At 30.4% G+C, this 18,699-nt stretch overlaps 1 protein-coding gene across 1 annotated transcript; it reads left to right on the top strand.

Moving 5' to 3' along the window:
• Positions 1 to 3,522: 3,522 nt before the first annotated feature.
• LOC111999343 (uncharacterized) lies at positions 3,523 to 5,740 on the top strand. The gene is made up of 2 exons (XM_024031473.2): positions 3,523 to 3,874; positions 5,023 to 5,740. Exons 1-2 carry the CDS (start codon positions 3,635 to 3,637, stop codon positions 5,533 to 5,535), a joined length of 753 nt encoding a protein of 250 aa, XP_023887241.1. The 5' UTR covers positions 3,523 to 3,634; the 3' UTR covers positions 5,536 to 5,740.
• The last annotated feature ends 12,959 nt before the right edge of the window (positions 5,741 to 18,699 follow it).

The raw sequence follows: 18,699 nt of genomic DNA, 5'->3' as shown, positions 1-18,699 counted from the left end.
TAATGCATTAGCTAAGTTTAGAGTCACCCTATCTTTTGATTATGTTACTTTTGTTAACCTACCGGCTATAGTGGAAGACTTGCTGACTTTTGACAAGACTGAGCTTTTTTATAATAGACTTATTCGTAATTAATTTATATCAATGTCGGTTTACCAATATATATATATATATATATTATGTCCACATAATTTTCAAAATGCTTTCAAAACAAAACTTAAGTTGCAAGTTGTTTTTTTCCAAAAAAAAAAAGTTGCAAGTTGTTACGGGTGAGTAAAAAGTAATTTTAATAATGGATTCAAATTACCACCACGCACCGTTGGCACTATGGTCACTCTAGAAGGGAGCTTCATAGTTCACACACATATACCTCTCACATCCCACAAGAGAAATGTTATGTCCGCATATACACTACGAGAGAGAGTTTCATACACAAATACACTGTCCTTCATTTCCTAAAAGAAATATTGTCCACAATATTTTACAACACTTTCACCACAAATTTTAAGTAGCAGGTTGGTATTACCACCGACAATTTGTTGTGAAAATATTATGGATGTAACCATTCTCTTTTCATAAAGGGCTAAAAATGAAAGGTAAACATGATAATTTTGAAACGTATAGGGCCTAATAGCAAACATAATTACATTTGAAGGGTCAAAATGAAAATAAAATAAAACATGAAAGACAAAAATAAAAATTATAAAACAAAAAAAGGACAAAATAAAAACAATGTCAAACGTTAAGGGCCAAGAGTACACTTTAGTCTAAATACTATATATTTATATATATATATATATATATATATATTTGAGCAGAAGTCTAAATACTATATTGAAATGCAAGATTACTTAAATTTATGGTGTGGTTTACTATAAATGTCAAAGTAATACCAATGAGTACAACTTACTCTGTTTCAAGCACAACCCCCCACCCCCCTAAATCTCACATTTTATTGAGCCGTCCTTGTTGATGGAGAACATAAATCGTCAAAAAGAGTTCGATATTCTACAACATTCTCTCTTTATCTTTTAAGATGACTTCGTTTCTCTAAGATTGAAAGAAAGATTTTAGGATCAAATATTGCTCTATAAATTTTTCAAAGGTCACATGAAAAAGAAGAAGGCAAAGTTCAACTCAAAGCTTCGTTAGATAAGTAATCAGAAGTGAATAAAAGTTTACTAAAAAAAAGAAGAAGGGAATAGAAGAGGGGCAATTAGGTCTTTTCATATGTTGTCATATTTTTATATCTAAGTTAACAGCAAACTTAATATCGGGGTGCAAAGTGTAATAATGGTCACAGTTTAAGGTGCAAAAAATGTATTAAAAAAATTTATGATTCAAAATGTAATATAAAATATAATTTAAAATGATAAAATATAATTTTTCCTAACCGCAAAGACTATGAATGCATAGCAAAGATTACAACCTTAGACAAGAAAACAATACAAGCCACCCAAAGTCACGAGGCAAACAGTAGATTTCTGTTACATCTTTATTTAATTTTTAAATTTTTTTTAAAAAAATTCTGATAAGGTTAATGATGTACATTTGTTTTTATTTGGAGGAAGTAAATGTTGATGCTACAAGGATCATTTATATATTTTTGGAAGCATTCTCAAATAATAGCTAAATATGTAATTGCATAACCAAAGTGTAAGTCTTTTGTCAAAGGAAACTGACATTTCCAACTCAACATGCACACATAAATGCAAATTGGCTGGTATCTAAAAGCCGTCTTTAATTGTTCTTGGCCACATCTAGTAGAGGGGGGTTTGTTGTTTAGCCATCCCATCATCTTTGATGTTTGACTCTTTTATGTATTTAGTTTTTTTTTTTTTTTTTTTTGAGCCCTATGTATTTAGGTTTATGAATTATGATATGAATTGTACTAAGAGAAGTGTACAGAAAAACTATGTAATAAAATCTCATTCTACAATAACAAAAAAAAAAAAAAACTATTTTTATAGTTAATAAAATGAATTTCAAAATGAATTTCTTATTCCTATAAATCTCACAAACTAGTATAATAAAAAAAGAGTTCAAAAGCAATTAAGTAATTGAATTTTTGTGTTCAAGCAAGTACTACATGTCTAAGTTGTATTCTCTAAATTTAGAATGTCAATTTATTTTTCTAAGTTCAAACACCACCTTGTTTCAAAAGCTGCTTTTTTTTTTTTTTTTTTTTTTTTTTTTTATAAAAAAAAAATTTATATATATAGACCAAAATTCACTTTATTCAAGTGTTTTATCTACCTAGCATTTAATTTATGCTTTTTTGATAATTTGATTGTTGTGAGAGCATGAATTTGAACCTAGACGTCTTTGTTGGAGAGAACTTAAATTTGATTCCATATTTATTATTAAAAAAAAAAATTGATTTGATCCATACCTAATTGATTCTATATATAGAGCACTACTTTTTTTTTTAATAATAATTTGATCATGATGGGAGGATAAATTTGAATCTTAGACATTTATGTTAGAGAAAACTTAAATTGAACTCCATACTTAATATTTAAAAAAATTACTATTATAAAAAAAAAAAAAAATTGACTCATATGCAACCAAATTAGAAAACAAAAAGGCAGTAAAACTTAAAAGTAAAAAAATAATAGAATAAAGGGTTTGAGTTACTTCCAGTACTTTTTTTAACTGGAATCTTCTTTTATTTTAATGAGAAACTATCACATCACCTACTAACTAAATAAAATGTAAAGATTAAAACTCACTACCATTTGTCATTGTGTATTTAAAACAAAAGGTGACATCCAATTAAAAAAGTACTGAAAGTAAGCCAACCTTAGAATAAAATATAGTCTATACCTCGGAGATTTAGACAAATACAAACCAAGTCCATAACATTTCAAAATTAACTAACTTAGTCTTTAATTATAGTGATAAAGGAGAAAAATAAGTAACAATTTAGAGACCAAATTGATTAATTTTAAAATATCTTAAACTTTTTTTTAGAAAACTAAGTATTTTTTATACACAAAGAAAAAAAAGAAAGTGTTGGACTTAAGTGTCATGAGCTCAAAACTAAAAGATGTTGACTGAATTCCACCCAAAATAGAAATACTACTATCTTGTTTTTTTCTTTTTTTTTTCTTTTTCTTTTTTGGGCTCTAAACTACTAGCGGAATCAGGAATGGTACCAACAAAAACAAAAACAAAAAACAAAAGGCCAAATCCTAATTAATGATGCAAAGATATCTTTTAGTATCCAATTAGTAATTTCCTCCCTTAGCATTTAATGCTATCCATTTACTTTTCCATGCTCTCATAGTCTCATTCGTTGAATTCCATTCCCACCCTTCCACTACCTCCTCCAATTAATTAATACTCACCAACAATAAATGAACATTTAATTATACATTAAATAATTAATCAATTTAATTAATTACACTTTCAAAAAGATACTAGTCCTACAAATTAGTACAATTTAATCAAAAATAATAAATTTAAAAAAAAAAATTTCTCCATTTATTTCATAACGGCCTCTATATATTATACTATTATACACTCTCTTTGCATATAGAAATCTCTCTCTTTCTCTCTCTCTCTCTAAAAGCCAGTGCCAAAGCAAAAGCAAAAAGCCTTTTGCTTTGTGAGAGAAAAAAAGAGTTTTGAGAAATGGCTGCTGACGTGAGCTCTCTGGTGCGAGTTCTCAATGGCTATAACAAGGAGGATCAACATCGGACGGTTGGGAACGATTCGAATTCTGAGAAATCTACGGCTCTGATTACTCGTGACTTGCTTGGTGGTGGGTCTAACTCTTTTTCTTCTTCAACCTCTAAGCTTGTGGTTGATTCCCAGGAATTGGACCTCGACTTGCAGGTCCCAAATGGCTGGGAAAAGCGTCTAGACTTGAAGGTTTGTTCGTTTTCTCATCTGGGTCTGTTTGTTTTCCTGGAAAAGTTAACCTTTTCATGAAGAAAACTTTCTATTTTTATATGTGAATATTTTTTTTTGCTTTGGAAATCTGTTTCTATGACTTGGTGTTCTGTTTTTTTTAAAGAGGATAAAGTTTAAATATGTGTTTTTTTGTTTTGTTTATGAATGGAGGATATATTAATTCGTGTGTTGTATAAAATTGTTGTCTTTGAAAAATTTCTGTTTTGTCTTTTTGTTCTCTGTTTGGATACAGAGAAATTGAAGGAAAAGGAGGAAGTGAAAATTCAGAAATTTCCATTTTTGTAATTCTCAATCATATTCTAATATGCACAACTTAAGTATTTTATTTTTTGGACCAATATTGACAACCCAAGTTAACTCATTCCATCACAATTGCTCTCAAAAATTGTGCAACATATTTTTTTTAGTTTGCAACCCCAAACCTTTTAATTTCCAGGTTATAATTCGTTTTTATGTTGGCCCATGTAATAATTTGCTTAATTTCTTGGCCTTTATTGCTCTCTTTAAATGAATTTAAAGGTTTTTCAATATTAGAGGATTGGAGTAATAAAGAGCATGAAGATGTTTATTTTCCATTTATTCATTGTGGCTCTTCAATGTTTACCACTTCCGATCCCACTCTGTATCCTCTTAACAGTTTCTTTTATATCATCATTAATACCCTTTTCTATTTCCCTTGAATCTCTCCTTCTAATAAATTCATATCTTTTATTAGAATAATCTATCATTAATGTCTAGGAATATGGGAATAAAAAAAATTGGAAACTTATGATTTACTAATTACTAGTATTTTTGACCTTGGGATGAGGGATCATTCTATGATACAAACTTTCTTTTTTAATATATCATACCTGCTTTAATCTTAACGAATTACTATTAGTAGACTTTGAAAAAAAATAAAAAAGACATAGTAAAAAAATATAAGGCAATACTCTATAGAAAACTATTAAGATTAGATATATATGGTACATTTTAAAAAAAGTGTATATACCATGGAATTCTCTTGAAAGGAGTCATTAGATTTTGTTGAATAACATAAATAATTCTAAGTAGGAGGCGTATGTTATGCTAATGGTGAATTATGTGTGCTTTTGCAATGGTTGCAGTCAGGGAAAGTCTACCTACAAAGATGTAACACCCCAAATTCACCTTCAATCTCAGACAACAAGCACCAAATTAATTCAACAGTTCCAAGACTTCAGGATTTAAATTTTCCACCATCACCCTCGAAAATCACATTAAATCTTTTTGATGAAACTCCCCTGGATTTAAAGTTGGTCTCATCATCATCGTCATCGAATAATTATCAAAGCGTATGCACTCTTGATAAGGTGAAATCAGCACTCGAAAGGGCAGAGAAAGAACCACTGAAGAAGAGAGCATCATTTGGGAAATCATCATCGTCGCCTTCATATTCATCGTCATCATCTTCGATTAGAGAAACCCAAGAAGAAGATTTTGAAGATAAATTATTATCATCACCAATGGCAGCAGGGTGTCCTGGTTGCTTATCTTACGTATTGATAACGAAAAATAATCCAAAATGTCCTAGGTGCAGTTCTGTTGTCCCGTTACCGCTGATGAAGAAACCTAGAATTGATCTCAACATATCAATCTGAATGATTAAAGAATACTATGATTATGGCTTATATCCACTATTTTTAATTTTGTAGATGATAGATGAGATTAGGGTTGGAGAAATAGATTTGTTAGTAAAAGAAGAATATATGTACATCATAAAGGGATGGTGCTGGTATTAGTATAGTTGATAGAAGTTTGATTCATTCAGAATCTTTTATCATATTTTCGTCCTTTATATTTTAACTGTGTCATTCCCTCTTTTTTTTTTTCTTTTTTTTTTTTGTATAAAGAAATTAAAGTAGCACTATTCTGATTTTCAAAATTTGTTGCACTTGGGTGAATTTGGTAATGTTATTCTACTAACGTTATTTGTATTTTTTAGAAATACGTGTAGGTAAATAACTGTTGTTTAACAAACAGGCCCTTAAGAAGTAGAAAATGTGCATCTTCAAATATGGATTTGGTGATCTTGATGAATATTAATCAATTTCAATGTGAAATATCTATTACTAGTAAGCCTTCCGTCCATTGCTTCGGTACATTGGATAGAACACGATAACAATGCATGTTTAATGTTGGATATATGTCGTGTCTATGTCATGTCCAGCATATTGGAGCGTAGGACGCAAGACAAATCTTTTATTTGCTTCTCCAGAAGTGTAATCAAAGGTGGATTTCTTTTGGTAATATTAAAAGTATAGTTTTTACTACTTATTTCAGCTTATGTCATGGATGTTTCATAAATTATAAAAATCCTATTTAGATAGCAGAAATCATTTTGTTCTGTATATAAAATTCAACTCCTAATTAGAAAGTGATAACGTGCAGAATGTGCTGGTACTTGCTTGTAAAGGGCAAAGACTGTTAGAATTGTAAATGGATTAATGATATTTGATTGTAAAAAAACAAAGACTTTTTAGAATTGTAAATGGATTAATGGTACTTGATTGTAAAGAACAAAATGAAATCCTCTGAATCTGCACACTGCAACAATAAAAGGAATGTTCAATTCATTGTAATTTGGGGGTACTAAGGTGGAGTTAATGCCCTTTGTTCACAAGGATTGTAACAGTTGCAACAGCCAGTAGAGATCATTTACCTACATGGCTGGACCATTTTTGATTCCCATACCTCTTTTTTGGCTAAATTTCCCATACCTGAAATGACTTGTATAATGTATGTGTTAGAATTATGTGTATTCAATTTCAACCCTTTACCAAAGTGGTTTGAACTTTGAAGTTGAGTCAAGTATCCAGATAATCAAAAGTAAAATTGAACCAGTTAAACACTAGTAATTACACAGATAAAAAATGCTTAAAACTTTCAATCTTTTATCTGTGTGTTTAATTGTACCCAAAATTTTATTTTATTTTCTCTTATTTGAGTCTTGACATGATGTTGACCTAGGAATTAAGCCATCTCCTTTGGCTACATCAAATAACTAGAGTTTTGAAGCACATTTTTTACAATTTAGTCAATGGTGTTTTATTGGTTTGGTGGGCAGTAGCTAAAGAGAGCTTGGCATGCCAAATAGCACACGAAACTCTTTAGTCACTATATCATTTAACACATTTTGGGTTCCCTAACTATAGATTTAAGCCGGTTTTAAATTTGTATTCAGTGCATAACTCATCGCTTGGACGTGATTGATAATCAGTCTTATCCTCAATTTTGACAAAACTTATTCTTGAACTTGAACCCATAACTCATCACTTGGTCATAAAAAAATGAAGTGCCCTTATAAAAAGTTATATAGAGAAACTTTGCTAATTTGAGTGCAAGGACAAGGAATTCATGAATGGGTATATGGAAAATTATTATGTACTCCCAAAGTACTATAAATGCATACTTTCTTCCCTTACATAAATGATAAGTTCCACTAATTAAATTCATAGTGAGACCCACTATTTATATGAGAAGGGAAACTACGCATTTATAATATTCTGAAAATACCTAATAATTTTCCTGGTTTATATAAATTGTGCTCTTGTAGAGTTCCTATCACAATAAATAGGTTTCTTTCATTTGACTATAAGTTGTAAGATGAGGTTGTATTACAACAATAATTTTCGTAGAAACAGACCAACCTAAAATAAAGAATCCCTATAGAGATATTACACGCTCGTTCCTAACAGGGGAAAGCTTTTTATCTAGAGAGTGACTCGTATCCATGCTCTTCTTTTATTTATTTATTTATTTTTTTAAATTTTATTATAAAACAATAATCTTCTTTTATTTGTTAATTGCTTCCATATTTGGGCCATCCTCTGCATTAGAGGCCTAATAGTGCTATATTTTCTTTTATGGTTCTTGATATAGATTGTGAAAGTGGTAACGCAGGATAGTGATGTACAAAATTATGGTTGTGTGATTGTGTCCTATAAATGTTTGAAAAGAGCATTCACCTACACTTTGTCAAACTGATGTGTTTTAATATAGGTGCTGCATGAAGCTAATTATGGCCATTTACTAGACCAATTCATTAATATACCTAACAGACAATAAATGAGAATTTAATTTCATCATAGTCTTTTAAATTGCCCACCAAACTTCTCATAAGAGTTTAATGTTTATTTATTTTTCTTTGGAACAAATTTCAACAATTGTAGCATCTGGTTGGCCGACCAATGAATCACAATCGAAACTCCAAATCTTATCACAAACCAGTTCCCTTTCTATAATTAATTAATTTGAGCTATTAAAAAAAAGAAAATGCTAACGAGTACTCTTAGGGCACTGATTAATAATCCATTTAAAGAAATTTTTTATGGAAAATGAAAAAAAAAAGTAATTAATATTTTGATAGCTTTTTTCATTTCCCATAAAAATGGTACTAAAACTTTCATAAAATAAATTATTAATAAGTACCCTAAGGACATTCGTTAGCATAACCCTTAAAAAAAATATTAAGATATAATTTAGACTGCTCTAATAAGTATGGGTAATCTGTCAATTTCATTCCTCATTCAAATTTGGTCTATTACGTCTATGAGGTTTGCATTTATTGTTAATGTAATTATTATGTACAAATCCATAGACTTTGCTCCTACTAAATGTCATATGACATGTATTTGAGTTGAAAGCAGGTTTTTCCTATAAAAAAGAAAAAAGAAAAAAAAAAGAGAGTTGAAAGCGGGCATTATTTTAGTAGGGATTTTCAAAAGAAAAAAAAGTAAAATAAAAAGAAAATTTGAGAAGAATATTCAGTAAAGTATCAACTTACATGTATTCCATGTCACATCTAATATATCAAGATGAATGGATTTGGAGGGAAGGATTAGATCTATAACGGGAAAAATACGTTCGTTTGGAGAGAGGAGGAGTAGAGTAGAGTAGATTTGAACAAAAATTAGTTTATTTTTAGTCAACTTTAGTCTATTCCCCTGCATTCTTCCTCTCTCCCCCTTCAATCCAAACGAGGTATTCTAAGAGTATAGCAAAATGATACTCTTTTCTCTCACATTCATAGTGAACCATATTATGAATTTAATAAATAGACCTCATCAGAAATGTAAGAAGAGGAAAGTACCATTCATTGTGCTTTGGGAGTACCTAAGAATTACTCAATTATAACAAATATAAAAAATCTTGTAATTTAACCGATTTATATCTCTTAAGGCACGTTTAGTAGACTGTAATGGTAATTATATAGGAATAGGAATTGATATTACAAGGAATACAAGATGCTGTAATGTAGTACTTATCATTATTCATTTGTTTGGTGACAATACAATAATAGAACCCTAAAGACAATTGAATGAAAACATTTTAAATCAAACTTGAAATATATTTTAGGAAATATCTTACTTATATAATTATATTTTCTAAAAAATAATATTTTTTTAAAGAGTAATGCTATAAACACAAATTATTTTATAACATTTTTACAAACTGCTGATGTGGCTTTAGTAATTTTCAAATAATTATTAATAAAGATAAATGTGATGTTAGTGGTTGACTCATATTAGAACTAATAAGAATTTGTCATATTAATAGTTTGTAAAAATGTTATAAAATAGTTTATGGTTGTGGCATTACCATTTTTTTAAAAAAATTTGAAAGAAAGATTGGTTATTGTTTTATGATTTTTTATTTTTATAATTGATATGTACATATGGAAAGTTTGTTTATTTAGAAATATATTAACTTTAGAAATTAATACACTTACTAAATAATAACTATTACAACCTTTTTAGAGATGAATAATTATTCTTTATTTTAAAGAATAGCTATTCATAAGAAATGATTATTCACTGTAATAAAAACTAAACTGCTGAATAGCTAGACCATAAAAATAACTATTACATTACAATGTCTATTATAATCAACCAAACATACCTTTAGTGTTTTTAATGGACACAATAAAAAATGTGTCCCTCTTTTAAGGTTCTAAGTTTGTAATTATTGAATTATCTAAAGAAAAAAAGATCCATAACAAATATAAACTTCAGAATTTTAAGGACAACATTGATTACAAACCTAAATTTAAGGGAACTAAAAAATGTTTTAAACAAAGAAGTTGAACAAAATCTTTCATTATCTTCGGGTGGGTGAACTATAAAAGCAATTGTACAAAAAGCTTCACATTTCTTGGAAGTCACGGAAGGATCTGTACATAAAGTTCAAAAATAATTTGCAGAGAAGCATTCAGATTAGAGACATGTATGAGAAATCTCACTGTTAGGGAAATCTATTGGGAATTTTGGAATTGAAATGTATCTACTTTCCACCATAATAATTTTCTTTCTTTCGACGAAGACTTGCATTAAGTAGAAGTATAAGGACGTTTGAGAAACCAGCAATGTCTAATAAATTAACTTTCATGATTTTGTCCAATTTTTAAGCAACCACAATATGTTTATCGTTTTCAACAACAAGATAAAATAAGCAATTATGTTTATCGTACAATAGTAACGACTTGTAGCTTTCCTGGAATGCACGTAAAATTGGCAGTGAATTATTGAAATTGATTGAGCATTTAAAAACCCATCGACAGCCACTGTCATCAAAATTGATCTGCAATTCCTCACCCCCCCACCCCTCTCTCTCTCTATTTATTTATTTTGGTTAAGTTAAGATAGTTTGATCTCAGTTAATTAATTTAATTATTCAAGTTAATTAATTTGGTCAAATTACATACAAATCATGGAGGCACTAACAAATTACCAAATAAACTAAAATACAGAGGAAAATAAATTAACACAGTGATTTGTTGACAAATAGGGAAAACCTTTCGCAAGACAAAACTCCACTGGGTCAATTTAAGGTTATTACTCTTAAAAATCCACTAATCAATAATCAAGCGATTACAAGTATGAAGAATCTTAGCACTACCATAACTTATTCCAAAATACAAACCTATGGTTGAACCTTCGCTCCAATACTCAATTGGACTTGATCTTGCAGTAGCCTTTTTTCCTTTGATGCACATGTCTACAATCTGTAACTAACTCCTTTGCACAAATCACAATATGTGACTAACTCCAGCAACTTGAATGATTGTTGTTAGCTACAAAGTTCTTCACTTCATTAATAATGAAGACGGGGAAAGCATTTGGTTACAAAATCTTATAGCGTACAAACGCAATAGCTTTTCACAGAGAAATTAAACTCTTGGTTTCTGTATTCGTCTGACGGCTTTTGAAAATAAACCTCATATATGTCTAGGATTGTGAGAAAAAAAAAAAAAAAACTCTAAACAAATACATCAACATAGACCAAATTTCAGATTTGGAAATTCTGAAATCGTAATTTTCGATAGATTGAGCTTATGTCAAGCTATGTGTTGAGCTTCCCATTTATTCTCGATAACAACTATCTGTCGAGCTTTAATAAAACAGTTTTTCTTCACTTGTTTCTTGGATCAATCTTCATGTCTTTAATACTAATACTTGATATGTTTAAACAACATATTTCTTGATGTATTAAACATAACTTAGATCTATCCAAAAACAAGTAAAATACGTTTTGTCAAAGGATTAGCCAATTACATATAAAATATGACCCTAACACTTTTTATCAAGAGAAACATAATCCATCTAGATCAAGGAGGTGGTATCTGTTATTAAAAAAAAGAAAAAGATTTAGTAAGAGAAAATGAGTGGCTACTATGGTCAAAGGATGGCTACATTGGTGGTTTGAGGAATATCAACATAGCACATGAGTGATGCACCAATTAGTAGGATTTGGGAGCCTCAAATGAGAACATACAAACCCAAATTCAGAGTCTACATGAAAAACAAAGTAGGAAAGTGTCCTACCTTAGAAGAAGTGGTTATGAAAGATGTCAAGACAATGGTTGATGAAGACTAGTCCAAACGATGTTTGGCATCACTAGTCTAAACAATAGTTAGTAGTGATTAAATATTTATGGGGTTACTTAAACCCTATTGAATGCTTCAAAAAAGCGGCTATACTATATTAAAATATGATGAAGAAAATAAGAGATTTAGAGAGAAGGAGACAGCAAAAGTAAGGGTTTAGGCAATTTAGCTAATGACCTACATTCATAACAGAAAGCCCTTAGTAATTACATTTTAACTAATCTAAAAATTATGTTTTACTCTTTTATTTATTTTATTTTTATGCAAGATAGAAATTTACTCTTATCTAATCTAAGTGTATATATGTGTGAATCTCCTTCCTAAAGACTTGAACCTCGACTTTTGGCCCCCCCTTCACACCCCACAAGAACTTTGTACTTGTAAAGTAACCATCACGTATGCCTAGGGTGCGTGGTGGAAAAATTATGTTTTACAATAACCCTAAATAGGGTATATACACACAATAGTTGACCAATGAAGCTATTAATTATCCCTACATCAAAGATAATTGATATCTCGTGATTCAAGGCATAATAATAGACCATAACTAAGATTCCTACACAATGAAACATAAAAAGAGTTTCCTAAAAAAAAAAAACATACAAAGAGAAGAATTTTTTTTTTAGAAGCTACAAAGAGAATACTCTAAGTCATAAAAAATATGTGCATATAGTAAGAAACTAATGATAGCTAATGTATCCAATATAAGGCCAACGAGGGCTTGGCTGAGTGGGTAAGGCTCAGACGCTTCGTGCAACACACTTAGGTTCGAGTCTCGCTGCTTGCAGGCTTTCGTTGGTGGGTAAACTTAGTGGTGAGGTGTACTCACAAAATGTGAGGTGACTCCCACATAGAGGGTACATAAGGGGTACCGACTACGGACTCCATGACCGAGGCCATTGACTCCATGCCTGGGGGTGTAATATGACCATAAAGACCCCCATTTTTATGTTTCTTAAAAAATAATAATAATAATAATGTATCCAATATATATAGAAGGCGCATAAGAAAATTATTGTTAGATCATGAGTCTCATTATTATTATTTTTATATGGGAAAAATTACATTGACCTCTCCTAAAATTTTATGGTATTACATTCACCTTCCCTAAATTGCAAACTATTTACATTGACCTTCCTTGGATGATATTGAAAAAAAGAAAAAGAAAAAGAAAAAAAAAAAAATTAAAATCACCCCCTCCCCCCCCCCCAAAAAAAAGGTTTTAAAAAATCATCTAATTTCTATTAAAGGGTTGTGGATGACAGTTTAAGTGGAGGGTAGAAGAGAAAGTTTAAGAATTTTGAAAGCCTTTTCTTTAGTCATCTAGGAGAGCTTGGTGTAAATAATTTTCATTTTGAGGGAAGTGAGTATCTTTTTCCAAACTAGAGGGAGAGTAAGTGTAATACTAAAAAAAAAAAAAAACCCTTAAAGAAGGTCTTTTTTTTTTTTTTTTTTTTTTTTAAGAAACACCTCAAAGAATGTCAATGCAATTTACCCATTTTTAAAAGAAGGGCATTAGATTAAAATATTGAATACCTAAGTCAACATTATATTGGCTACCTATCATATTGTTTTTTGCACCCACACATGGAGAGCAAGAGGATTATTTGATTGAAAGTATAGAGATTTTTAATTATCTTATAAAGAATATTAACTATTCGTGCACAATAATATAAATAAATTGGAGTTGTGAGTGAGTTTGTGTTTGCAAAGTTAGTTAGTGTTGTTTGTGCAAGTGTGAGTTCGGTGTGTGAAGTATTATTGAGAGTGATCCTTAATTCCTTATCATTGATAATAGATTTTGGTTAGAGGCTTTAAAAAAAAAGTGTGCTTTTATTAAGATGAAAATAAAAACATTACATCTTGAATCAATGCGAATTCAATCATAATAAGATTTTCCTCTATTTAAGCTATATAATGTAAAATATTCTTAGGATAACGAGCCAAAAGATGAGCAAGGTGATTGCCCTAATGCTTTATACGAGAGACTTTAAACCTTCTAAAATCTTGCATTTTAACCTAGATTCCATCAATGATGTTGCTAATTGACACAGGTGGGTCACTAAATCCCCCCATTGCCTCTGATACAATCTTTGAGTCACATTCGAGAATAATATCTCGGATACCAATGTGCCAGGCAAATTGCACACCCTCCTTCAATGCTTTTGCTTCCGTTTTAAGGGGGGCCAATGGGATTGGTAATTTCTTACTTGGTGCTGCCTCTACTCGACCCTCACCATTACGAATCAAAACCCCAACTCCAGCAGCTTTGGAGGTGCTAAAAATTGCTCCATCCACATTCATTTTGTACCAAGGTGCATCAAGAGGTTTCCAACGAGTTTCGTCCTCAGTTGTTGGTTAGAGTTTGTTTATAGATATAGATTTAAAGTTGGTCGAATCAAACAATATGTATGGTTATACATATGAATGGACAAAGCAGTTAAGCTTATGAGAATCCAAGGCCTAAGGTTATTTACAATCTCATTAGTCATAAGTTGTATATAGTAATTCTTTAAATTATTTGGACACTCATAAAATTAGAATCAACATGTAGTTGTTCTAACAAATATCTCAAACAATAAATGGAACACAAAGAAGGGATTTTTTTTTTTTTGATAACACAAAGAAGGGCTTTAGTAGTTACACTTTGTGGCTTGTAATTTAAATAAAAATGCTTAGCTTTTGTATTATCATATATTTTTGTACTCATCTAATGCTTAAATGATAGTTAGCTAAAGGTAGGTTCAAAAAAACTTAAAAACAAAATTGGAACAAATCGTCAAGTTTAATAGAGGACAAAATATATTATTGGTTCATGAAAGTTAGACAATGAGTGATTTAAGTTTTTGAAATTTAAAGCAATCAATTTGAGTCCCCGAGAAACCTAAGTGATCACTTTTAGTCAAGATGACGTGACGATGTGTCAATTTTATTTTGGCCACATTAAGAGACTAAAAGTAATCACTTTAAACTTTAGGGTCTAAAATATTTTATGGGCAAAACTTTAAGGACCAATATTGTATTTATAAAATCTCGAATAAATATGCTTTTTGAACATAGTACACATATTAGGTTATGAAGGTTTTTTTTTTTTTTTTTGAGATAAGGTTAAGAAGTACTTAATTTACATTTTCAAACAATTAATGCCACAACAAATTTTAATACATTTTTCCACACTTAGGTGGTGATCCCATAAGAAAGCTATCATACTAATCACATTGTGGCAGCTCAACAAATTAGAAAAAAAGTTGTGAAATTTGTGTTATATTTGTAGAATTGTTACAAATTATTTTATAGGAGTAGTAATTTTTTTTTTGAAATATTTTATATTACTATACAATATACATACTACTAGGAACATAGTGTACACATATAGATTTTTTTTTTTATTAAAAAAACCCCTTAATTACCAAACTTTTAGATGGTCCCCTAAGGAAAATTTCCTGATTTGGCCACTCAGTTTTAGAGTACTTTTTGCTTTAGTGTTCCAAAAGGTATGATAATTTGATGTCAGTGGAGCTATTGGATAAACCGAACATTTTAGTACACCAATTCCGCTTTTAATATTTTAATAACCATAACAAAACCTTTAGATCCTAATTAAACAAGTTCCTAACTTGCCAATTAATAGCATGATTTAACTGAAATCATATGAGGTTAGGTGATAATCATTACCCTCTTTTTCATGCAAAAGCATTAGTAACAACAAAACAGGGGTCTTCATCTACTCTTCCAAAATGAGCCTTCTCTGTTTTCAACAAAACAGAGAAGTTGTAGAAGGCCAATAATCCGCATCAAGTTTATGAATCATGTCACTTTTCAGAGCTAAACACCACTTCCTACTACTCTCCTCTGAATATGTATTTTCAACCATCAATAATTTTAGGAAAAATTATTTTTCATAATTTTTTTAAAACTGTTAAAATTGTTAGACTAAACTTACTGGGATTGAAGCATAATAAAAATGATGTCAGTAGTATTGGCGAAAATTGTATCACTCTAATAATAATATATTAATAATTATATATAGAAAAAGAGTACAAAATATTGTATCTTTTAAAATTATTGGTCATCCATTACTAGCCTTTGGGTAGTACAAGGGATGAAAAGACCAAATCTTTCAAAATTCAACTTTAAATTTTAGTTTTTTCAAACTAGTAGTGTAGGTGAACCAATTAAAGGGGCCAAAAGTTGACTTCTAAACAAGATATAGAAACAAACACATGAATATAAAATAAATAAACAAAGAATGTCAGCACATTGCATGATTACATCTGTGCTTGTACCAAGCACGTTGCACAATGATGCACTGTGAAGCCAATTTATAGCTTATCTTTTCATTTGATATATATTCTGTTGCACAATCAATATTAAAATGGCATCTTCATATAACTTGGACATCATTGTTTCGGTAGTATGGAATAGTTGCTTGACAGATTTCAGTTCAAAGCAGAGACTAGAAATCCGTAACTTTTTGGATATATGCTTGGACCATATCAAGTATTTTGGGTTTGGTACTTGCAAGTGAATTAAAAATTCATGAAGTTTACTTTCTTGCCTCATAAATGTTTGTGGAAATAAATACTCTCTTCCCTCCTCTTAATGAGAGATGCATTATTACATGCAAAAGTAAGGAAGTACCCTGAAGAGTTAGGACCCAGTGGGACTGGGAATAAAATCGAAAAACGTACTCTTATTAATGCCAATTATCATATATTATCTTATCAAACAAAAAAGAAAAAAAAAACCATATATTATTACTAAAAGGTGAAAATAAAAACAGTTTGTTCCTATAGTCATAAGGAAACTAATCAATTATCAAATAAGAAAGTGACACTCTTAATTTAATAATCAAATATACATTAATTATATACTAAAATTGATGTTAGGCCTAGAGCCTTGTAGTTTAATTGACTAGTACTTTTTGGAGTTTATAACGAAAACTTTCAAAGTTCAAATCTCCACACCCTAATTATCAAAAATAGAAAAAAAGTAATGTAAGGAATACATATGAATTTTATTATATACAATCTTACCATTACAAATGGATGTATCATCACTCATTAGAAAAAAAATGCAAATATATATTTATTATGGTATCAAAGTGACACCAACTATTTTCATTGTTACATCGGTTTGTAAATATTTTATAGTTAAAATTAACTTCAGTATTTTCCTAATACTAAATAGAGTAATAAGTGAAGATAAATACAATTTTTCTCATAGAGAGAGTTTTGATTTTTTATTATTATTGATATAAGATAGAAATTATACTCTACCTTAATGTAAGTATATATATGTGTGTGTGTGTGTCTGCACGAGCGCGCGTGAAACTCCCTTTTAAGACACTTGAACCTCTGCCTTTGTCCTCTTTACACTCTACAAACACTTATATTTGTGAAGTGATTATCGCGTTAAGGATGAACAATGGTTGGAGAAACTTTGGATGAATGGGAGAAGTGTAATTAATCTGGTTTTGTCAATGTCATTAAAATATATATAATTCCATTCATCCAATAAAAAGCATTAAATATGAGCTTTTTGTGCCAATTTTTCATTTTTGTGCGGTCTGGGGGATTCCAAATGTCTTAATTGAAGACACCAAATATTATCTTTTTTTTGGTAGAAAGACACCGAATATTATCAGTACCTACAGACTACTACCAACTATTAGTATTGAGACATTTTATCATATATAAAAAAAAAGAGATTCCTTCCAAAAAAAAAAAAAAAAAAAAAAATTACTAAGTTATTTTTTGACACCAAAAACTACTAGCTTCCAAGTTTCACGTGTAACTTATATCAGAAGTCCAAGAAGACAGAGCAGCTAAGTGATTCACAAGAGTCCACAAGTTCAAGTCCTGAAGCAGAGATCAAACGGCAAGTAGTTTAAAGTGTAAAGCTGCATGTAGTTTAATGTTAGTTAGTGAGCATGTGTTTTACACGTGACTGATTAGCTGTACAAATTCTGTTAGTTAGTTAAGAAGTTTGTTAGATCAGATTAGTGAGTATTTTGCTTCTGCTTTAGTTATAAATATCTGTAAGTGTATCTGTTTTAATCATATTAATGAAATCAGTTTTTCCAGTAAATTTCATATGGTATCAGAGCTTCGAAGTCTCTCTATTTTCTCCCAAATTTTTTTTTGAGCTTGTTCTTGAGAGCCATTTTCTCCCAAATTTCTAGGGTTTGTTCTTGAGAGTTTTTCAAGCTTCGTCAATGGCTGAAGCAACAAACACTTCATCTGCTTCTTCTGTGCAAGATCCTGCACTCGTAGAGCATATCTCCAATCCTCTGTTTCTCCATCATGCTGAAAGTCCTGGAGCCATGCTTGTGTCTGAACCGTTGATTGGTGAAAATTACCATGCTTGGGTTCGTTCAATGAGAAAAGCATTGGTTGCCAAGAATAAATTTGGCTTTGTCAATGGTAGTATTACTCTATCTTCACCATTGATAAAGACTCCAGCAGCTGTGGATGCTTGGATTCGCTGTGACAACGTGGTTGGTTCTTGGTTGATGAAGGCTGTATCACCTCAAATTCGAGTGAGTATCACCTACAGGGACACTGCTCTGGAGATTTGGAACGACCTCAGGGATACACATTCTCAAGGGAATGGACCTAGGGTTTTCCAAATTCAGAAGGATATAGCTTCAATGTGTCAGGGTGAGTCTTCAATCACCAATTATTTTACTCAATTGAAGCTATTCTGGGATCAACTTCAGAATTTTAGGCCTACTCCTACTTGTTCTTGTGGGAAGTGTACCTGTAATATGCCTCAGAAAATTGAAGATCTTCGTCTTCAAGAATCAGTCATGCAATTTTTGATGGGACTTAATGAGTCATACTCTCAGATCAAAGGTCAAATCTTGTTGATGGAACC

The sequence above is a fragment of the Quercus suber genome, unplaced genomic scaffold, assembly GCF_002906115.3.
Source record: "Quercus suber isolate HL8 unplaced genomic scaffold, Cork oak 2.0 scaffold_648, whole genome shotgun sequence".
NCBI classification, from domain to species: Eukaryota; Viridiplantae; Streptophyta; class Magnoliopsida; order Fagales; family Fagaceae; genus Quercus; species Quercus suber.
This window is presented reverse-complemented; position numbering and strand designations above follow the sequence as displayed.